A 21930-nucleotide genomic window follows, 5' to 3' on the forward strand; every position below is an offset into this window, starting at 1 on the left:
CCCCTCTGGCGCGTGCACACTTGAAGTGCGCATCAATGTTAAGGTGGGATAGAGCCTTACAGTCTTCCTCCCACTCCCTCTTCTACTACCATCATGTCGCCACTCCAGTTCCAGCCTCTGATATCCCAGCCAACCCCCGAGTTCTGGTCGGCATTGACGGCATTGAAACTCGACAAGCTTCGTCTCGATGATTCCATTATTCCTTTGCACGCCTGGGTTGATGAAGGGCGTGAGGTGGCAAACACCAACAGGATGACTGGCCAGGTGGACGATAATGTTGGCGTAGATGGCAGCGTATTCCTCCCTGCCTCAGCATTCGAGGACTCTGGCAAACAGTGGGTTATCGCGCAGTAGAGACCCGAAGGTGAGTGACGAACTGACACCGCCATCAAGACTGCCCGTAACAAGCACCGTCATGCACGGACTCTTCAAGAACTACAATACGATTGAGCAATTTCGTTCCCCACAGGAGAAGAAACAAGTGTTTGACTCTGTTGTCCAACAGGTACGTGCAATCATGACTTACGCCAGCTGACGCCGCAGATGGTGGCCTCGTTTGACGATGATCAGCCGCTGCTCAACACGTTCATTCTCTTTGCGTTTGCGGATCTTAAGAAGTACTCGTATCATTATTGGTTTGCATTCCCAGCCTTTGTCGCAAAGCCTTCCTGGCAACTTGATAGTGACTTTACTCAAGCTCCCGCACAGGTGAGAAGCATCGGTGCCAGAGGGAAAGCTGACCGACCTTCAGGATGTCGAGGAAATTCGACAACTCATTGCCGAGCGCGGTGTTTCAGCGACGGGCTTGACGTCTGTGTTGCTGTTCAAGGGCCCCCCTGGGTCACGATCTTCTGCCCCTCTGTCCAAAGCATCGACTTTCTTTGCGGGGGTTCCCGCCGCTGAAGTGAGAGAGACAGTTGTCTCGTGGGATGCGCAGCTGACGCTCGTAGCGCCTGCTAGCCTTTCACGACCCTTCCTCCCTTCCAAACAACCCAGGTTGGCCATTGAGGAACATTCTCTTCTACCTTCAAACCCATCACAGCGTCCTCAATGTCGCCGTGATCTGCCTTCGTCAAGGAGATACCAGTCGATTCGGGCGCCTGTCGGCACAAGCTGCCGCGCCTTCGGAAGGAAAGCCACAAGCGGTCGGATGGGAGCGAGACGGCTCTGGCAAGCTTGCAAGCCGCGTGGCGAACCTTGGGCCGATGTTGAACCCAACCCGGTGGGTCTCCAGATCCGGCTGGGCATCGCAGCTAACATGTGCCCAGACTGGCTGAGCAAGCCGTGGACCTTAACCTCAAGCTTATGCGCTGGCGAATTCTTCCAGACCTCGACCTCGATCGTATCGCGTCCACAAAGTGTCTCTTGTTGGGTGCGGGGACTCTCGGCTGCTACGTTGCGAGAGCCCTAATGGTCAGTGTCCTTGAATGTCGCTGCTGTCGCTAACAGACGCAGGGATGGGGAATCCGAACAATTACCTTCGTTGACTCCGCCCGTGTCTCATATTCCAACCCGGCAAGGCAGCCGCTGTTTCAGTTTGAGGACTGCTTGAATGGAGGCAAGCCTAAAGCAGAATGCGCCGCCCAAAGACTGAAAGAAGTATTTCCGTCAATCGTCAGTTTGTCACAGATGGGTTGGCGTCTCGACATGCGCTGATGGTACAGAATGCCACGGGACACAGCATGATGATTCCTATGCCCGGTCATCCCATCGGTCAAGGAAGTGAAGAAGAAACGGCAGGCATGGTGGCCAAACTTGAGGATCTGATCCGAGAGCACGATGCTGTCTTCCTACTGATGGACTCGCGCGAGTCCCGATGGTTGCCCACCGTTATGGGTGCTACTCTAAACAAGATCGTCATCAACGCTGCTCTTGGCTTTGACAGCTACCTCGTCATGCGTCATGGTGCAGGACCTCTTGACTCGCAGACGAAACGTCTGGGCTGCTACTTCTGCAACGACATCGTGGCACCTGCAGATGTACGCACAAGCGGGAAAGCCCAAACGATGCTAACCACACCAGTCCTTGACAGATCGAACTTTGGATCAAATGTGCACTGTCACCCGACCAGGCGTCGCTCCCATCGCAGCGGCATCTGCTGTGGAACTGCTTGTCTCTCTTGTCCAACATCCTCTTGGGTGAGTCGACCCCAAGTGGTTTTGGAATTGACCTCTCCCAGTGTCGGCGCCCCAGCGGAGAAGCCTGCGGACCATCGTGACTCTGAAGGATCGCCCCTGGGTGCCGTTCCGCATCAGTTGCGCGGTCTTTTGAGCCACTGGAACACTGCACTTGTGGAAGGCTGTGCATACGATCGTTGCACCGGCTGCAGCCAGAAGGCAAGCACGACCACCACTTCTTCACTTCTTGCGAACGCTAACCGTTAGGTTGTTGAGGCATATACTGAAAGCGGCTTTGGGTTCCTCCTTCGCGCGTTCAACGACACTGGGTTCCTCGAAGGTCTTACTGGTCTGGACAAGCTCTATGCTGAGGCTGAGGCAGTGCTGGATAATGTGGACTGGGAGGAGGACAGCGACGACGGTGGTCTGTAGCCGTTCCCCTGCGTATTCATGCGTATTGTTTTGATGGCGATGTGAATTTGATTCCGGAATATATTTGATCCCGTGGCGCGTCCAAGTGGATGTAAACAACACCTCGCCTCAGGCTCCCTCTCGCCATCTATTTCAACAACCTCATCTCTACCCCCTATACCTCTTGCATTATCGCTATGGACTCTCGTCGTAGGACGCTTGCCTCTGACGGTCCAGCAGGTAACGCGGTTCAATCCTCCTCGGCGATACCACTTCCTTCCTCGGCGATGAAACGGCCTGCTGTACGAAGCGCCGCCTCGACCTCGCGGTTGTCCATGGCCGCACAGCCCTACGCCACTGCGACTAGACCATCGTTAATGGGTAGCAGCATGATGGGTTCTTCGTCTCTGGTTCCAAATGAGCCAAACTCGGTGCGGAGAAGCATTCTCTCAACAAGGATGGGCGACATGAATTCCGCATCAAGTGCTACCCGCGGCGACAATGGGGCGTATGGACGGACCCCACAGGCTTCCAGACACCTTGCCAGGTAGGTTAACTCTGCATGAGGGCGCTGACAGCTTCTAGCACGCGCCGATCTTCCATTTTTGCTTCAGCTGGTGGCGGCCGCGCGTCGATTATGCCTGCTTTCTCTACCGGAGCCATCAAGGACCCACGTCCGATTCGTGATCGCACGTTCCAGAGTGACTGCCATGCCAACATCCAAGAGTTCCTTGCCCGGCGCAAAGTGCAACTCGCCCTCACTCCAAAATGGCTGTCTTCGCCCACTCAGCGTGACTTTCAGAACGTCTTTCGTTTCCTCGCGGATGAACTTGTTGGCCCAGGGTTCCCTTGGGGCAAGAAGTTCGAAGATGACTGCCTTGCAATCATGAGGGACTTGCGCTACCCGGTCATGGATGCTGTTGGTAAAACAGCCCTGACCGCCCCAGGAAGTCCCAATGCTTGGCCCAACGTCCTGGCGATGCTCAATTGGATGGTGGATCTGTGCAAGGTGCGTACTTGGCGCGGACTTTGGGAGCAGTTTGCGCTAACGTCTCTGTCAGGCTCAAGAACATTGCAACGATGCCGACGTCGTGTCTGATCCTTTACTTTGCCCAGCCAGCGAGCTACCTGTCAATCACCCGCAGATTGAGGATCGGCTGCTGTGGGACTTCTGCGCCAAAACGTACCGAGAGTGGTTTGAGGAGGGCGCGGAGGAGTTCCCACATGCTGAACGCGAGTTGGAAGAAGCGTTCGGTAAGCCACCCTTGAGAATGCCTGACACCTTCGAGGAGTTGCTGACAGCTTGCAGAAAGGATTGTGGCTGCATCTATCGATGAGTGTGAGCGCGTCGAGACGGAGGTCAACAAGAAGGACGTGGAACTACGACAGCTGCAAGCTCAAGAGGTAGGCCCTTGTCTAGTTCACCGCCACTGACGTGATCAGCCTCCACTGAAGAATCTCGATGAAGAATACCTTCAGCTCATGAGCGACAAGACCAAATTCCTTGCCTTTATCGATCTTCATCGCCAAAAGGCAGAGAAGATGAAACAAAACATCACAAATGCTCAAGCGGCGAAGACTGAGAATGGCAAGTCTGGTACCCCAGTACTGTCTACTGTCCCCATGTTAAGCTGACAATTTCCTCTAGGACGCAACATTCTGGCGGCGCGCAGTGAGCTGGCGGAAACTGAAGCGGCCGTAGCTGCGCAGAACCTCTCGCCTGACGAGGTGAACCGAATGAATCACGAGAAGGAGGCACTGTCCCGGAACCTCGATGAGCTTCGGAGCAAGATCGCAGAGGCCAACAACCACGCGTGTGACCAAGAAATGCTAGTCACCAAGTCGATGGATCGCTTCGATCAACTGCTTCAAGACTACACCGCCTTGGGTCATCAGATTGGCACCATGTCCACCAACGTCGACGGTGTGCAGCCAGAGCTCCAAGGTATCGACTTTGCATTCGAGCTGGATCTTGGCGCGGAGAGCCTTATCGATATCCGTGATCAAGGGCGCTCCCAAGTACAAATCATTCGACCAGCGCTACAAGGCTATTGTGAGCACTTCCGTCGACAGGTTCGCCAGCTCCAGGATGACGCTATCGCCTTGGACGACGAGAACGACCGTATAGCCCAAGACGTTGAGAGGCAGAGGGAGGATGTGGCGCGCCGCGAGATGCGATTCAAGCTCGTCCACGACCAAGCTGAGGAGGCCAAGATTGTTAGTATGAACAAGTGGCTTTTGAGCTGACACTCTCAGCAAATGCAAACGGAAGCGGCCGAGACCAACCGAACCGTTTCCAAGCTGGAATCGGAAGTGTCAGCAATGTCAACAGCCAGCCAGCAGGGACTGTTCAGCACACAGTCACAGCTTGAAAGCACCAAGATCGAGTAAGCAGTTTCCCTTCCCCATTTGGGACTGAGAGCATCGTCTGACGACCCTCGCAGGTTCGAGGAGCTCCGCCACCAGACACAGGCGCTTCAAGAGGGTATTGTCACTCAGCTGATGAGTCACATCGATGTGGTCATCAAGGCCAAAGAGCATACCGCCAACAGTCTCAAGGGTGTAAGGAGTTTTGCCGAACAAGCGCAGTGAATGTTGTGTACAATTAGTTGTTCGCTGAGTCCTCCAAGTCTATAGTGCGGTGTATAACAGTAGTTGCAGTGAGACGGTGACGATGGATATCAGAGCTGCCGTGTGCTCGCTCGCATGGTCTTTTTCTACGGAGGCTGTGGTTGGGCGTGGCTGTCGCGCTGTCGGCTGATGCTCGAGCAGGCCCTCGAGCTCATGCACTCATGTGCGCAGCTAGCTTGGGTCTTGGAGGGGGGTGGGAAGAGCCTGTGTTGTGGAAAGGTTCCGCTCAGTGATCACTGGCAAGAGATGAATTGGTCCCGGTTAACTCCACGTCTCCCTGGACGCGGTCGCGCGTGCTGTGGGCCGCGAACACGCAACGAGCTAGCTCGAGCTAGGGAGCGCGCGCGTGCGCGGGGCAAAAGGGAGAGCCGGGAGAGAGAAGGGGGGGGCCTTTGCTCTGCGGCCGCGCGCGTTTTTGGCTGGCCTATTCTGTGATCTGTGAGATTGCCACGCTGTTACGCGACGCAGGGGGCCCTCACAAACGCACACGGCGGCAGCAGCATTAACGCACACGCCCACAGCGTTCCCTCCCCCCCCCCGCCCCCCGTGTCAGCCCGCCCGCCGCCAGGGCGACACGACAACCACCGCTTGGCCGACACAACTGCACATTGCCTTGTCCATTCGCATCTCATCCCTCCCCCTCTCCTCCCCCCTCTCCCCCCTCCCCACTCCCTCCTACCTCCTCTCCTCCATCTCATCTTCTCACCCTTCTTCCTCCCCCGCCTCGTCTCGTCTCGCCAGTCCCCATCAACAGCTGGTAGCTGTCGCCCTCGTTCCTCTACTCCGAAAGACGTTTCTCTTTCACCGACGAACGACATCTCCTCAGCCGTCCCTCCACTACCTCACACTCTCGAGGCGTACAAGCGTCCAGAACAGCAGTAGACTCTATTCCCAGACACACCCCTTGGTGCAATGACTTCTGTGTACGCCAAGGGGACCCGCGTCTGGTTGCCCGACACCACAGCTGGCTGGGTTCCGGGCACGGTCACCTCTGTGGTGCTTCCCCGCGACGGTGAACCCTCGTCCGAGGTCGCCATCACCGTCTCAGTGGATGGCTCCGACAACACGGTCAAAGACTACAAATGCTCGCTTGCCGATCTCCAAGCGGCATCTGACTCCAATGGCAACAGTCTGCCTGCCAGCTCCCAATCGCCAGGCCAAGATGCGTTGCCTCCCCTTCGTAACCCTCCTCTCCTCGAGAGCTCAGAGGACCTGGCGAGCTTGAGTAACTTGAACGAGCCCAGTGGTGAGTCCCAGTTCTTTGCTGCTGAGTGGACATCTGACCCAGTTATAGTTCTGCATGCGATTGCCACGCGATACGAGGCGCACCAGCCATACACATACTCTGGAATTGTCCTGGTAAGCCGCGGCAACGTGCCTACCTGCTGTCGTGCGAGTGCTCATCGGGTCCACAGGTCGCGTTGAATCCATTTAGCCCTGTCCCCCTCTGTGAGTCTGAAATGGCGACCGTGCTAATTTCAAAGACGGCAACGACATTCTTCAGGCCTATGCAGGCAAAAAGAAAGGCGAGCTCGAGCCGCATCTGTTTGCCATTGCCGAGGAAGCATTGGACTACATGCGTCGAGGCAGTGGCAACGGCGGCGTTGACCCGACCGGTGCCGGTGACCAAACCATTGTTGTCAGCGGAGAGAGGTGAGCTCCAGTTACCATGTAGGCCTCCTAACACTGCCCAGTGGAGCGGGAAAGACCGTTTCTGCCAAGTACATCCTTCGCTACTTTGCGTCAGTCCACAATCACGCCAGAGACCACTCGACCGCTCGTCGTCCAGGAGATGGTCCCGGCGATGACGAGGGCATGAGCGAGATTGAGCGCCAGATCCTGGCGAGCAACCCTATTATGGAGGCTTTCGGTAACGCGAAGACCACAAGGAACGACAACAGTTCGCGCTTCGGCAAATACATCGAGGTAGGTGAATATGGCACAGTTAAAATGCTGATGAGAAAAGGTCCTGTTTGACAGTGGAAACGAGATTGTGGGCGCCCGGGTCCGCACGTACTTGCTCGAACGGTCGCGTCTGGTGTACCAGCCCGAAACGGAACGCAACTACCACATTTTTTATCAACTGCTTGCAGGTGCACCTGCCAAGGAACGCAAGGACCTCTCTCTCCCGGCGGACCCACAGCAGTTTGCGTACCTCGCTGGTGGTGGCCCATCATCCTCGACCATCCCAGGAGTTGACGACGCCAAGGAGTTCCGGGACACTCAGGAGGCTCTGAGCACCGTTGGAATCTCAGTGGAGCGCCAATGGCACATCTTCAAGGTGCTTGTTGCCTTGCTCCATCTCGGCAACGTTCGCATCACTCAGTCTCGCACCGATGCTGTCCTGTCCGATGACGACGCCTCTCTTGTTCTGGCCACTGAACTGCTTGGATTGCCTCTCGCCGAATTCAAGAAGTGGACGATCAAGAAGCAGTTGATTACGCGCAACGAGAAGATTGTAACGAACCTGGGTTCGGCTCAAGCCACTGTCGTCCGAGACTCCGTTGCCAAATACATTTACTCCTGTCTTTTCGACGTATGTTGCTTTGATTGATTGCGTTAGCTGACTTTCTAGTGGCTTGTCGGCATTGTCAACGACAGCTTGGCGGGAGACATCACAGCGCCGGACGCACCAAAGCCGACGAAGTTTATTGGTGTCCTCGACATTGTGAGATCTTTATCGTACAACGTGGCTGACCTCTTGCAGTATGGCTTTGAGCACTTCAAAAAGAATTCATTTGAGCAGTTCTGCATCAACTGGGCCAACGAGAAGCTTCAGCAGGAGGTGAGTCCATTTCATAAACAAACAGAAACTTTTACTGACACTTCCAGTTCAATGCTCACGTCTTCAAGGTAAGGCTGCGATACCGCTTGACTTTCTGACACGTGTAGCTTGAGCAGGAAGAGTATATGCGCGAAGAAATCAACTGGACGTTCATTGATTTCACCGACAATCAGGCCTGCATTGACATCATCGAGGGCAAGATGGGTGTTCTGACTCTGTTGGACGAAGAGTCGCGACTTCCTGCCGGTGCAGACGCCTCGTTTGCCAACAAGCTCCACCAGCAGCTGGACAAACCGGAGCACAAGGGTGTCTTCAAAAAGCCACGGTTCAACCAGAACGCGTTCACTATTGCTCACTACGCTCACGACGTGACATACGACGTTGACGGTTTTATCGAGAAGAACCGTGACACTGTGCCAGACGAGCACCTCGCCCTCCTGCAAGCATCGTCCAATCCATTCCTTGCCGAAGCTTTTGACCGCTCGTCATCTGTTGCCTTGGCGGCGACTAATGCCAACAATGCAGCTGCCGATGCGCGAGCGGGGCCCAAGCGTGCCGCGGCTCGCAAGCCGACCCTTGGATCCATTTTCAAGTATTCGCTGATCAGCTTGATGGACACTATCAACAACACCAACGTCCATTACATTCGCTGCATCAAACCGAACGAGTCCAAGAAGGCATGGACGTTTGAACCTCAGCAGGTGTTATCTCAGCTTCGCGCCTGCGGTGTCCTCGAGACGATTCGCATCAGTTGCGCGGGATACCCAAGCAGATGGACGTTTGGCGAATTTGCCAGTCGGTGAGTACTCTCCTAGGCTCCTATCACTGACCGCAAGCTACTACGTCCTTGTCAACTCGAAGGAGTGGGAAGCCAACTCGGACGTCAAAGCGTTTTGTCACGTTCTACTGCAGCGAACTCTCAAGGATGAGAACAAGTACCAGATCGGTCTCTCCAAGATCTTCTTCCGAGCGGGTATGGTTGCCCTGCTGGAGTCGCTCCGTACCGCCCGCCTCAATGCCCTTGTCACGTTGGTCCAGAAGAACGTCCGCCGCAGGATCGCATACAAGCACTACCAAGACCTTCGCAAGAAGACCATCGTCATCCAGGCTTGGTGGCGTGGCGTTCTGGGTCGCCGTCGCGCGGAAGAGATGCGCAAGGAAGCTGCCGCTATCCTCCTTCAACGTGCCTCTCGCGCTCTTCTCCAACGCCGCGCATATGCAAAGACAAGACACGCGGTCATCTCTATTCAGTCAGGTAAGTCGTCACGCCATACGTGTAGCTGATCATCTTAGCCATCCGTGGATACCAGGCTCGCAAGCGGTGCTCCGAAGACAGGACCTTGCACGCTGCGGTCGTCCTTCAAAGCCTGTTTCGTGGACGGTGAGTCTGAGACTCTTTTCTTTGCCTTGCTTGCTAATGCCACAGTGCCGCCCAGCAACGTCGTCTTGGGGAAGTTCGCCGAGTGGTTGTACTGCAATCGCAATGGCGTCGCAAGCTGGCCGTCCGTGAACTTCAGACACTCAAGGCAGATGCCAAGTCGGCATCCAAGCTCAAGGAGATCTCGTACCAGCTTGAGAACAAGGTCATCGAGCTCACTAAAACCTTGCAAAAGCGGACAGCGGATAACAAGAGTCTCAACGTGCGTGTTTCTGATCTGGAAAAGGAGATTGTTGTCTGGCAAAACAAGCACGACGAAGTCCATCGCCGTTCCCTGGCCCTGGAGGCCAAGCTTGCGCTACCGACCGTCCCGCAGTCCAAGTTCGATGAACTGTTTGCTTCAAAGGACGAGAGTGAGGGCCGTTTGCGCACAACCATGAAGCGCGTCACCGATCAAGAAGAGGAGATTCGCCGCCTTTCAACACAACTCGAACGTACGACCGTCGACTTCAACGAACGTCAGTCAGCGATTGACACTGCTGTCTCAAAGCATGTCGATGACGCTTCGACCATGTCCGCTCTTCGCCACGAAGTCGCCACGCTCAAGGAGCAGATCAGTCGCGCCAACGCCCTACAGGCCCTTACCAAAGGGCAGCGCGATGCTCCTCCATCTCCCACGTTCGATCGTGGCCTGCGCGACTTTGCGAACGGTCTGCCAGGGTCCGAGTCGCGTGGGGCTGCCGCTTCCCGTCGTCACCGTCGTCGCCATAGCACCACGGGGCATGGGTCGTCGGCCATGGCACACTCTGATGACGATGGCTTCGATTACAAGCGTGCCCCGTCAAGCAACCCTCGTGCCGTCTCTGTCATGTTCCCCCAGAACAACCGTCCCCGCGACTCCAATGGCCTCCCGACAGTCAGCGACACGACTGTTGACGAGATTGTTCGCCTGCTCGAAGACGAGGAGGGACTGGACGAGGACGTTCTCCATGGTCTCATCGCCAACCTCAAGATCCCGGCGGCCAGCCTTCATAACCCACCTCTTGCCAAGGAAGTCATTTTCCCTGCCCACCTCATCTCTCTTGTCTCCAACGAGATGTGGAAGCTTGGCATGATCCCCGAAAGCGAGCGTTTCCTCGCAAATGTCATGCAGAGCATCCAGAGCTTCGTCATGGTAAGTGACGCACTGTGGTCTATGTAATAAGAAACTGACGTCCACCACAGCAATTCAAGGGCGAGGATGTCATTGTGCCAGGTATTTTCTGGCTTTCCAACGTCCAAGAAGTCTTGTCGTTCATTTGCGTGGCCGAGTCGGATGCTCAGCAGGGCATTGCCCCCGGCATGGATGAACCGGGAGGCCGTGAGCTGGACTGGGAAGGATACGAACGTTTGGTCGGCATTGTCAAGCACGACCTCGACAGTCTCGAGTACAACATTTACCACACCTGGATGTTGGAGGTCAAGAAGAAGCTCGGCAAGATGGTCATTCCAGCCTTGATCGAATCGCAGTCACTTCCCGGCTTCATTACGTCGGATGGCAGTGGCCGTATGTTCTCCCGAATGATTGGCATGGGTGGCAACAACAACCAGCCCGCAGCGAGCATGGATGACATTCTCAACCTCCTTAACAAGGTCTGGAAGTGCCTCAAGAGCTACTACATGGAGGAGAGCGTCATGCAGCAGGTCGTCACCGAGTTGCTCAAGTTGATTGGTACCATTGCCTTCAACGACCTTATCATGCGCCGTAACTTCTGCTCGTGGAAGAGGGGTGAGTTCCACGTACGGAGTCTGTCGCTAACTCCTTCTCAGCTATGCAGATTCAGTACAACATTACGCGAATTGAAGGTGCGTTCCCATGTTGCGACTGCGATGTGTCGCCAGCTGACATTATCCACAGAGTGGTGCAAGGCCCATGACATGCCCGAGGGTCTACTCCAGCTTGAGCACCTCATGCAGGCAACCAAGCTCCTCCAACTTAAAAAGGTAAGCTTCGTATTCTTGGGGACGGCACTGACTTGCTAGGCCACCATGGGCGACATTGAGATCCTTTTCGACGTCTGCTGGATTCTCTCTCCTTCCCAAATCCAGAAGCTTATCTCGCAATACCACAATGCGGATTACGAGGCTCCTATTTCGCCGGACATTCTCAAGGCTGTTGCTGCTCGCGTGCGCCCTGAGGACAAGAACGACCAACTGTTGCTTCAGACTGAGCAAGACGAGGTCGGACCCTACCAGATTCCCCCACCCCGCGATATTGCCGGATTGGAGACATGTACGTCAATAGTCTGGGCCGACACTGACAACGCTCGCAGATGTCCCAGCTTGGCTCAATGTGCCTCTACTGCGCAGGTTGGCGACTTTTGTGGCTTGAAGCTCTTTATACTATGGTTCTTTCATGGATGTGCACGCAATGTGAACAAGACATATATTGCATTGGTTTTACATATGCGTGATTACTGGTCAGAAGAATTCGCGTGGAGGCGCGCGGGACATCAGCTCGATGCCCTCGTTGCCATTAGATTCGTAACGGTCCCAGTGTAATCCGCTGGTTGAATCGCCGTACCCATGGGACTGTCTGTTACGGGAAGACGTGGCGCTGGGGCCTGTTGTGAGCGCTTCCCATACGTCGGAGCGTCGGATCTGCAGCCCCAGACAGGTGGACAGGAAGCAGTAAATGACGGCGGCAACACTGGACGGTGTCAGAGGGGGACGTAGAAACACATTTGCGTCATTCACTCACCAAAAGAAGAATACCACCAAGGAGAAAATGAAAAGGGACTCATCCATTCTTCCGGATTTCGGGTTGGTCTGCAAAGAACGGGTCGCCCAGCTGAGAATACGAAGACGCGAGATGGACAAGGAAATATGGACAACACAGCGTACAGCGAGGTGCACCCGCTGTCACCCCCGCGCCCGGCCAGCCGCCAGGCACAAAACAATCACGTGACTGGCTGGCCGGGAGGCAAAAGTTCAACCTGTCGTCGTCGCACTTGTGGATACTGCAGTAGTCTACTTTCAACATCTTCTGCCTCAGAACCCGGCTGCCCATACGCAGCTAATCTCGAGGCACGATGGCACCGCAAGCACACCACCACAGGCCTACTTTAAAGCAGGTGGGTCGCATATGTCCTCACCGCCATCGTCATGCCTGCTAAACTACTCCAGTCCAACAAGTCCTTCAAGTCGAAGCATGCTTCCAAGGGTTCGTTGAAGACAGCTGCGAAGGGTACGTCAACATGACTCGAATACAGAACTGGACGTAATACTGACATTGAAACAGGCAAAACGGAGTCCCTTGGCGGTGCGGTTGGTACTCGCAAGGCGGTTGAGGCTGGCTCAAAGCGGGTTCGCCTCAACCAGCAAGCCCAGAAGCGCGATGCTAAGCAGCGTACAAGCCGTGAGGACGCCAAGTTCTTTTCCACCAGCTCTGGAGGTGGTGAGTTTACTGGGAGCCAACGAGATCCTCAGTACTAACACTCGTAGGCAAGGTCCCCCGCGTTGTGACTGTCGTCCCTCTTGTCCCGTCTGTCTCAACGGAGCGATTCCTACTCACCCTACTGCCATCTCTCGGCCTCTCGGAAGAGGATATTGCGGTCATCTCCTCCAAGTTTAACGAGCACTCTTCAATCTTGGTACCCGCTCCTCGGTTCAAGACGACTCTGCTCCTGAATGTGGTTCCTCCCCTGCAGCTGTACCCTACACTAGATGCGGCGCTCGTTAGCGACACTGTCATCCTCCTGCTCAGCAGCGTAGATGAGGTTCAGCTCGAAGGAGAAGCTATTCTGCGCTGCCTCCAGGGCCAAACTGGAGGAGTAAACATTGTCTCTTGTGTTCAAGTGAGTTCCCTCATTTGTCTATCAGCAACTGACTTGATAAAGGCACCTGCTTCAAACCCCTTGACCCCCGCGTCGCGGTCGCTCGTGCAGAAGTCCCTCCTGTCTTTCTCTCGTTACTTCTTCCCCGATGTCGAGAAGATCTTCTGTGCCGATACTCCGAGCGAGTCTCTCATTCTGGCGAGGTCTCTTTGTGAATCGTTGCCTGCCACAATACACCACGCCGACGGTCGCTCATGGATTGTCGCGGAGGGTGACGCTGCGGTTGCCTGGGAGGCCACCGGCCATGACAACGACTCCCCCGAACAGCTGGGTTTGCTCCGTGTCGTGGGAACTGTCCGTGGCAGCTCAATGAGCGCCAACCGTCTCGTCCACCTGCCCGGATTTGGCGACTATCAGGTTGCCGAGGTACGTACATGTTCCATCCAAACTGGCACTAATCTCACAAAAGATTGTCGAGGCTCCCCCCCTTGATGGCACGGTTCGCCGTCACAAGAACTCGATGGACGCAGACAGCGGCCCTCGTACTTTGTCTACTCCCGATGATGGTGCCGATGACTTGACTTCCCACAATGTTCCCGACCTGCTCGCCAACGAACAGACGTGGCCAACTGAGGAAGAGATGATGTCGGCTCCTGCTCAGGCCGAAGGTTCCCAACGGAAGGTTAAGCGGGTTCCCAAGGGAACTGGCACCTACCAGGCTGCTTGGATTTTTGACGATGAAGATGGCGACGTGGAGGAGGAGGAGGGAAGTGGCAGCGAGGATATGGATGACGACGCCGCCGAGCTCGACGAGGAGGGTAGTGGTGAGTGTCCCTTTTGCCGATGATACTGTGCTAAGTTTTACCTTAGTCCACTACGACCACGACGAGGTTGAGGAAATGGAAGAGATCGAACTCGATACGCGTGAGGATCGCTATCAAGACCTGGCCCCGGAGGATGAGGAGGCCGAGTGAGTTGGGTAAAACTGGCCACCTACTGATTATAAGATATGCGTCGTACCTGCAGAGCCGGAAGCGTGCACAGCAGGACGACATGTCCTTCCCAGACGAAATCGACACACCTCGACACATTGCGGCGCGTGAGCGTTTCCAGAGGTATCGCGGTCTGCGTAGCTTCCGCACCAGCCCCTGGGACCCCTACGAGAACTTGCCCCTCGAGTATGGCGAGATCTTCCAGTTTGAGAACTTTGCAGCTACGTCGAAGCGCGTTGTGGCCGAAGCTATAGCCGATGGTGTTGAGGTACGTTGCCCCATGATACGCGACAGCTGACACAGCAGGTTGGCACGCGGGTCATCATTGTGATCCGAGACGTCCCCAAGTCCGTTGTCAGCTCCCGTCACCCATCGTCGCCTTTGATCATCCACGGGTTGCTCCGTCACGAGCACAAGCAGACTGTTCTTCACTTTGTTGTCCAGCGCAACACCGAGTATAGCGAGCCGGTTGCAGCCAAGGTGGGTTATTGACGAACCACATAAGGTTGTATAACTAACCAGCCAACAGGACCCCCTAATTCTTTGCGTTGGGCCTCGACGCTTCGACATTCGCCCCCTTCTTTCCCAACACGTACGTGGTGGTGGCAAGGGTGTCAACAATGTCCACAAATCTGAGAGGTTCCTCCGGCATGGAATGGCAACGGTGGTGACCACGTTTGGTCCAGTTTGCTTTGGGAAAGCGCCTTGCCTTCTGTTGCGCCACAACCCCGACAGCAGTAAGTCTTTTCCGGTGTATGACTATTACTCCTGGCTGACTCTGCCCTAGGCGTTCCTGACCTCGTCGCAATGGGCTCATTCCTGTCCTCCGACCCCACTCGTATCATTGCCAAGCGCATTGTCCTCACGGGCCACCCGTTCAAGGTTCACAAGAAGACGGCCACCATTCGTTACATGTTCTTCAACCGCGAGGACGTGGACTACTTCAACTCCGTCGAGCTCCACACAAAGTATGGACGCACTGGTCACGTCCGCGAAGCTCTCGGCACGCACGGCTACTTCAAGGCCCACTTTGATGGCCCAATTCAGCAGATGGATTCGATTTGTATGAGCCTGTACAAGCGCCAATTCCCCAAGGTGAGGATCTGCTACTCCAAAGATGTGCTAACACCCGCAAAGTGGTCGGAGGCGTATAAGCCCACCGCGACTGTTGCCCTTCTTAGTGAGGAGGAGGAGGCTGGCATGGATGTGGAATGAGTCTAGCAAACCGCTTTCTAGTTCCAATAGGCGGCCCCTTACTCCGCTGGACAGGACAAGTGGGACATGCATAGTTACATCGAGAGCAGCTATCCACTTATTACTGTTTGACGTTCAAACCCAGCCCAAGCCCAGACAGTCCGGGCATTGGCTGGTTACGAGCAGCAGCGGCAGCCCCAAGGGTTGCACTGGCCTGCTCGAGTGAAATTGACGTCCGCGAGCCTGGAGACTGGTTGACGTGGATGAAGGGGTGCTCGAGCAGAACTGCGGCTGTGGGACGAGCATTGTGATTAACCTCAAAGGTGCGCTGCAGGAAGTGGGCAGCTTCGGGGGAGATGTCGCTCGGCGTGGCAGGACGCGCCATCGTCGTTCCAATCTATAGAGTGTCAGGACTGGTACTTTCCTTTCAGCACGCCACTCACCCTGTACATGGCTTGCATTTGCGTTAGGTCCGCCCATGGGTGAGTGCCTGTCAGCATCTCCACAACGAGGCAGCCGACACTCCAAATGTCCGCTTTGGACGTGTAGCTTGTTTGCTTGACAACCTCAGGCGCCATCCAGAAGACAGAGCCTTGCAGAGAAGGTCGGTTCACCCGCATACCGGCCATTAAGCCTTACGTACGTCAGCTAGTGTGCTAAAGGGGAGGAAACGCACTGCTCTCCGCCTTCTTAGAAATTCCAAAGTCGGAGATCTTGATGCCGCCCTTGTTATCAACCAAAATGTTTGCTCCCTTGATGTCGCGGTGAATAATTTCGCGCTCATGCAAGTAGCTCAACCCTTGCAAGATTTGGCGGACGAAGTTGCGCACCAAAGCCTCCTCAAATGCGCCATAATTATTGAGAAGGGCGGCGACTGATCCACCTGGCACATATTCCAGGAAAATATTGAGGTGGTTGCCGTCACTGGCGGAGTCTGCGCAACGTTAACCTCCATCCACGCCAAGCAAACGAACCGAGGTATTGCACGATGTTGGGGTGGGCCAGTTCTTTCAACAGCTCGATCTCCCTTTCCAGGGCCTGGACCATGTTCCGCTTCTTCTCCTCGTTTCTAGCGTCACCTGACGGCAACTCGACTTGCTTGACCGCCATTAAGAGACCAGATTGAGCGTCCATGCCAAGGAAGACCTCTCCAAATGAACCGGCCCCGATAAGCGCGCCCTTGATCCACTTGATGTTGCGCTTCGCTGCAGTCTTGTCAGCTGATATTCCTGTGACCGTGCTGCACTACTTACAGCCAGTCGACGTAAATGCTCGCACGTGGCCGCGACCTTCATCGGTGCTTGTACCCTCTGAGTCATCGTCCTCATCATCGTCGTCGTCGTCGTCGTCGTTATCTTCATCGTCATCGTCCGAGTCGGATTCGCTGACGTCCTCATCGCTATCAACTGGGGTGAACGGCCCATCTTGGTCGTAACTGTCGTCCACAACAGTCATGCTGGCACGACGATTCTCCACCTCAGCAGTGATCTCATCCACTGTGAGGAGGCTAGCGGAGTCACTCTTATCTTTGCTGCGGCGGATCGATGACAAGACGCTGATACGACTCAGATTAGAGCCATTGGACCCGCGTCGGCCAGCGGTCGAGCGAGGAGCAGTACGGGCTGCAGGGGCTGGGGAATACTCTTGCAGCGAGTCCACGAAACTTTCACCTGTATGCTCGATTGGTGGCAAAAGTGGGGGATGATTCCCCACTAAAGCCGACACTTCATCGATGGTACTGGCAGAGCGCCTCGCTGGACCCTCGTTGGGAACTTCCACTTCTTCGGGGATAGCTGCCGGTGTGGTTGATGACGATACGGTTCGTGTGGATGGCGGACGTCCTTTACGATTCGGACTAATGACACTCTCAAGGCTGGCAGAGAACGGTGACGGCCCACCAAGGCCGTACTGCGCAGAGGAGCTGAGCAAGTGACGATCACTTTGTGCCTGAGATAGACGCAACATGCTTTGGCGAGCGGTCTTCTCTAGGTCTCGCTTTCGTGCATGCGGGAAATACTCAGAAAGGTGGTTGGAAATAAGCTCGCTGGGTGGTCGATGGCCGAAGAAGTTGTACATCTTTTTGGTGCGCGAAGAAGCGTCATTTGAAGGCGAACGACTTGCGTTCGGAGCGGGCACAGTGTCCACTACACCAGGGACACCCAGGGCAGACAAAACAGACACAATGCTGGCTCGGTTTGTGTTTTTGCTGGGAGGCTTCATGCCGTCCCGCTCTGTCTGCGAAGGGGAGATTGGCGAACGAGGTGGCTGGTCCCCGAGATAGTTGACCATGTTCTTGCGATTTACGGCAGTGGAGCGGCGAAGGATGAGGCCACGTAGAGAGACCTGGTCGTATGCTGAGTTGGACGATCGATTGCCGTTGCAAATGTCCAACAGAGCCGACTCGGTGAGGGGATAATCTGGAACATCAGTACCCATACCAAAGACCGCAGACACTGACCATCTTCGCCTGTCCCTCTAAGAAATACGCTCCAGCCATCCACTTGGAGTGCATCGCCATCCCCGTCATTGTCCACGTTGAAGTTTGTGAGGCTTCCTGGGTTTCCTTTCCCAAACTTCCTCAGAACCAGCTCGAGGACTTCAACACCACTGGAAGCATTTGGCAGATCGATTTTCTTGGACGTTCCGTCCTCAGAATTGACAAACTTGATAATACGCCTGTCTTCGAGTGTGCGGCGAGTGGTGTCCACCTGTGGCACGCCTTGGCGTCGATTGGACCATTTGTTGCCGTCATGGATGGCGAAGGGATGAGGCGGGCCGTCGCGAGGCTGCGTTGAAGGATTGGTTGGGCTGGGTACTCTGTCAGAGGGTCGCGATGCGAGGGGCCGTCTGTCTGCGATTTTCGGAGCTGGCGCAAGCTCGTGGACTGGGCTGGGTGACCTCCGAATATCACGTTGAGGTGGACGTAGGTGGGGTGCAAGATCGTAACCTGGTACGCCTCGCGTCTCGGGGCCGGGCACGGGGACGACCTTTTGGAGCCCTTGAGGGTGAAAGGATTTAGGGGTAACCGTCATTAAAGAGGAATGGTCCAGCGACTGGACGGTGCTGGGGCGGAGGTTGAGCGGTGGAGGTCGGGACTGTTGTAGACGTTTCGAAACGCCAGACATGCCAGGCGCTGCGAGCCGCTTGGGAACTTGTGCCCCTCGCGGGTCTTGTTCTAAAACTGGGAGGGGGCTGCCTTCCACAGACGATACGCCGATTGGAAGGACACGCGAGTTGACCAAAGTCAATGGAGTCGTGGCACGAGAGGCGCGCTTTCGGAGGTCTCGAACACCGCCAAGCAGCTTGACCCGGTCGCCAACCTTGCTGATACCAATCTCCTTCAGACTGGACATGTCTAGGTCCAACAAGACTTTGCCATCTATGTCGTTTTGGTGAAAGAGAGAGGTGTACTTGTCACATTTGTACAGGTTAAGAAACGAGGCGATTTCACTGGGACCCCACATCTTGACATGGGCTGCAAATGCTTGCCCGGTAGGTGCGCGAAGAAGAGGAGGCGTCGAAGACCGATGGGATATCGCCAGGCCATCGGCATGCCCGTTGACATCGTTTGAGTTTGAGGCTACGGTGAACCCTGCCGAGGTCGGCGTTGTGATAGAGGACTCATCCGAGTAGTGGTTCGCAGAAGCCATCGCCAGTGGATTGCAGAGTGGACGCCCGTACGGACGGACGGCCTGAGCTGTTACAAGTGGCTGGAGGCAAACTGGCGTTAGCATGAGCACAGTCCAGACAGAACGAACCTGTCGCAAGAGGATAAACTGATGCGGGAAACTAGGTGTGGGAGCGGGACGACGGGCGGTGATGTTGGTCACTGTGGAATGGGAGGGGGGAGGGTACAGGGGAAGCCGGTCATGCCGGTGTGGATTGGGCGATGCGGTGGGGCCGATTTGAGGGGCTGTTGCGATGAGAGGGTTGACGCAAGAGGGTTGTGATGGGGCTCGGAAGAGTATGTGGGGGTGGTGTGGATTGTGACAACGAGAGAACAAGCCACGACAACGGCCAATATGGATGTGTGTCTTGACGCGGACGGCGGCGGAGGCAGCGCGGACGGACCGGCGGCGGGGGGCCTGACGGCCTGACAGCAGGGCGGCAACAACCCAAAACAGGGCCAGATCTCACCCGTCGTTACGAATTGCTTCCAGGCTCGAGCCCCGTGTTCAACTTGTCATGTCAGAAACTGCTACGGTCCTACTACAATACAAAGTAAACCAACACTCCAATGTGCACAGCGCTCAGCCCCACACTACGTAGCAAAGACGCCCGAGGCTGGGCCAAGTCGACGAGCGCTAGTATGGTCAACAGCAACACAGCCATGGCCGGCAACGGCTGGCCGGCAATGCTCGACTGCAGTGACATGATCTACCCACGGTCAGCCTTAATACTTGTGACACACGCCTTTGGGAAACCTACTTTGACGGTAAACAATATGAACGAGGCCTTGGACAATAAAGTAGGCGGCGCTGGAATAATGGTCGCATTCGAATCCGCGGCAGCTTGGCGAAGACCCGGAGGTGGAGGCAAAGCCAGGATCGCTCTCACGGGTGACTGTGGTCTGGGGTATCGATTTCTGAGCTGTGGATGCCCTTAGTACTACCTTTTGACTGTACCCACCTGTTGGTACACATTGGTGTGCGTCTCATCCTCGGCATCGCGTCCTCCCCTCCAAAGACCACTGCCAAACCGGCGAGAGCGCAGTCCGGGCAAGGCCTTCTTAACCCGTTCCGCAGTTGGTCGCTGATCAGGAGACACGTGGAGCAGCCTTTCTAACAACAAAAGGAGGTTGCGAGGGATGTGTCGTCTTTCACACGTCTGTATGATATCTGGGGTTGCAGAGAAACCCGGGTAGGCCAAAATCTCCGAGTGCAGAACTGCAAAGTCCTCCGTGTCCAGGTAAGGAAGCTGCAAAAACATCATCTTGTGAAGCACCATGCCTATTGTCAGTTAGTACAGACGTCTGCCACTGAACTCACCCAGAGACCACATGTCGGCATGTGAATCTGAAGGTCTCCAGTTCCCATTATTGTCCATGACAATCGTCTCGGGAGCCTTAAAAACGGTTAACGATCCCTTGTAACTTGTGCACTCACCATGTATTCCATTGTACCAGTATGGCCCGTGCGTTCTCGTTTACCACGGAGCATCTCTTCCGATGTACCAAAGTCTGAGAGCATCGCCTTGGGTCTAGGGTCGTCAGCCTCCCGTAGACGGGAAACAGCTCTTACATGACTTGACCGTCTTCCCAGAGCAGTAAGACGTTGGAACACTTGAGGTCCAGGTGAAGGATCGAGCGGCCATGCTCCTCTGTCAGCCGGATTTGCCAAAGACGCGTATGGCATCATCGACACTCACCAAAAACGCAAGACCGTCCACAATATCACCGAACAACTGCAGAATCTCGTCAAAGCCGAGAAGGAGAACCCCACGGACCTCTCCTTTCTTCATCCCAAGCCCGCTTTGCCGTCTGCGCTTGAATGCCTTGATACGTTCCGCTTTTGGAAGCAGATCAATGTCGTCTGTGGCTGCGATATCCTCGGCATTGTGCGGAGCTGGGCCCGATGTCCCACCGTGGCTGCGTGTGACGAGAAAGGCGTCCAAGTTGCCAGCCGATGCGTACATCATGAGAATGTGGAGCGCGACAATGGGAGGGCCAAAGGATGAAAATTGGGTTTCGTCCAGCCAGGAGTGGTAATAAGGAATGATGTTGGGGTGCCGGAGGGCTTCGAGTAGACGGACTTCGCGTAGCATTCGCACGAGGTACTGCTTGGAAGTTCCGACAGCAATCTTCTTTACAGCGTAGGTGCCTTGCATAAGCATCAACCCGCTTTGTAGGCGTACCGAGCACATTGCCACCGATAATGTGAGTGGCCAAATAGACGCTTCCCTCGGCTCCAATTCCCAAACGCCTGTCTTCTGTGAAGAACCGCTTGTAGTAGCCCATCGCGGGCAATTCGAAGACATCCTCCGCGGCATTGTCAACTGGAGTTGGGGTTGGCGATCGATCCCGAATGGGAGACGACGGTGTCCCTGGGCGACTGAACTCGTGTGCCCGTTCGAGAACTCGGAAGTAGTGGGTTTCGCCGGCTTGCCCTTGACCTTGATTCACGGCCTCTGGTTCAGCTGCGGAAGTCAATGGAGGGGACCACGCCCTCTGGCAAAGGGGACAGCTGGTTGAAGATGTTCCCTGCTCAGTGGTGGCGGTAGTGGCGGAAGGTTCAGAAGACAGGACTCTAAGCTCCTTTACGGGAGAAGAGTCTGGAGATGAGCGGCGCTGTGGATGGGGGACCACTTGAATGGCGTGTGATGGCGGATGGTATACAATGAGCTGGTTGGATGTCTCTCTTTGGAGCCATCAGCAGAAATATGGACTAGTAAACGCACCCGATAGGCGTCCACGAGCGCCCATAAGAGGAGCGAGCGCTGTGGGAGTCCATGGTGTGGATGAGAGAGGTGTGTGTGGTTGAAGACAGGAGACGAGGCGACAGCAGGATGTATATCGCACCGGTAACAGATGTGGGCGGCCGGTGGCTGCGTCATGGGGGTGCATGTCATGAGACTGACGTAGGGCTGCAGCTGATAAGGCACACTTACC

The 21930-nt window shown here is 55.5% G+C and overlaps 6 protein-coding genes across 6 annotated transcripts; 4 read left to right on the forward strand and 2 right to left on the reverse strand.

The window, feature by feature from the left end:
• Positions 1-93: 93 nt before the first annotated feature.
• ATG7 (Autophagy- protein 7 (Autophagy- E1-like activating enzyme atg7)) lies at positions 94-2549 on the forward strand (the record flags this gene model as incomplete). The annotated part of the gene is made up of 10 exons (XM_028616555.1): positions 94-335; positions 394-505; positions 544-708; positions 752-904; positions 951-1222; positions 1269-1413; positions 1456-1614; positions 1665-1979; positions 2023-2138; positions 2408-2549. 10 exons carry the CDS (start codon positions 94-96, stop codon positions 2547-2549), a joined length of 1821 nt encoding a protein of 606 aa, XP_028480412.1.
• A 480-nt stretch (positions 2550-3029) lies between these two features.
• On the forward strand, positions 3030-5120 carry NDC80 (kinetochore-associated Ndc80 complex subunit ndc80; the record flags this gene model as incomplete). Its single annotated transcript, XM_028616556.1, has 8 exons — positions 3030-3075; positions 3143-3537; positions 3590-3782; positions 3838-3932; positions 3972-4125; positions 4177-4745; positions 4785-4915; positions 4973-5120. 8 exons carry the CDS (start codon positions 3030-3032, stop codon positions 5118-5120), a joined length of 1731 nt encoding a protein of 576 aa, XP_028480413.1.
• A 951-nt stretch (positions 5121-6071) lies between these two features.
• Positions 6072-11693, forward strand: MYO2 (Myosin type-2 heavy chain 1; the record flags this gene model as incomplete). Its single annotated transcript, XM_028616557.1, has 18 exons — positions 6072-6405; positions 6454-6518; positions 6575-6608; positions 6674-6812; positions 6854-7085; positions 7126-7695; positions 7735-7827; positions 7867-7944; positions 7992-8012; positions 8052-8743; positions 8781-9199; positions 9238-9325; positions 9371-10496; positions 10547-11090; positions 11132-11167; positions 11220-11305; positions 11345-11594; positions 11635-11693. The coding sequence occupies 18 exons, from the start codon at positions 6072-6074 to the stop codon at positions 11691-11693; spliced, it is 4866 nt and encodes a 1621-aa protein (XP_028480414.1).
• Positions 11694-12393: 700 nt separating this feature from the next.
• On the forward strand, positions 12394-15344 carry EHS24_000738 (uncharacterized protein; the record flags this gene model as incomplete). Its single annotated transcript, XM_028616558.1, has 12 exons — positions 12394-12435; positions 12488-12548; positions 12603-12758; positions 12806-13158; positions 13201-13563; positions 13607-13961; positions 14008-14107; positions 14145-14397; positions 14436-14609; positions 14659-14866; positions 14917-15224; positions 15267-15344. The coding sequence occupies 12 exons, from the start codon at positions 12394-12396 to the stop codon at positions 15342-15344; spliced, it is 2451 nt and encodes an 816-aa protein (XP_028480415.1).
• Positions 15345-15444: 100 nt separating this feature from the next.
• Positions 15445-18973, reverse strand: STE11 (ATP binding; the record flags this gene model as incomplete). Its single annotated transcript, XM_028616559.1, has 6 exons — positions 15445-15720; positions 15767-15957; positions 16000-16257; positions 16298-16528; positions 16577-17740; positions 17782-18973. The coding sequence occupies 6 exons, from the start codon at positions 18971-18973 to the stop codon at positions 15445-15447; spliced, it is 3312 nt and encodes a 1103-aa protein (XP_028480416.1).
• A 559-nt stretch (positions 18974-19532) lies between these two features.
• On the reverse strand, positions 19533-21772 carry IKS1 (putative serine/threonine-protein kinase iks1; the record flags this gene model as incomplete). The annotated part of the gene is made up of 9 exons (XM_028616560.1): positions 19533-19700; positions 19752-19886; positions 19953-20272; positions 20312-20387; positions 20429-20522; positions 20564-20640; positions 20691-21142; positions 21177-21679; positions 21720-21772. The coding sequence occupies 9 exons, from the start codon at positions 21770-21772 to the stop codon at positions 19533-19535; spliced, it is 1878 nt and encodes a 625-aa protein (XP_028480417.1).
• Between the last annotated feature and the right edge of the window lie 158 nt (positions 21773-21930).

Source organism: Apiotrichum porosum (genome assembly GCF_003942205.1).
Source record: "Apiotrichum porosum strain DSM 27194 chromosome Unknown scaffold_1, whole genome shotgun sequence".
Lineage (NCBI taxonomy): Eukaryota > Fungi > Basidiomycota > Tremellomycetes > Trichosporonales > Trichosporonaceae > Apiotrichum > Apiotrichum porosum.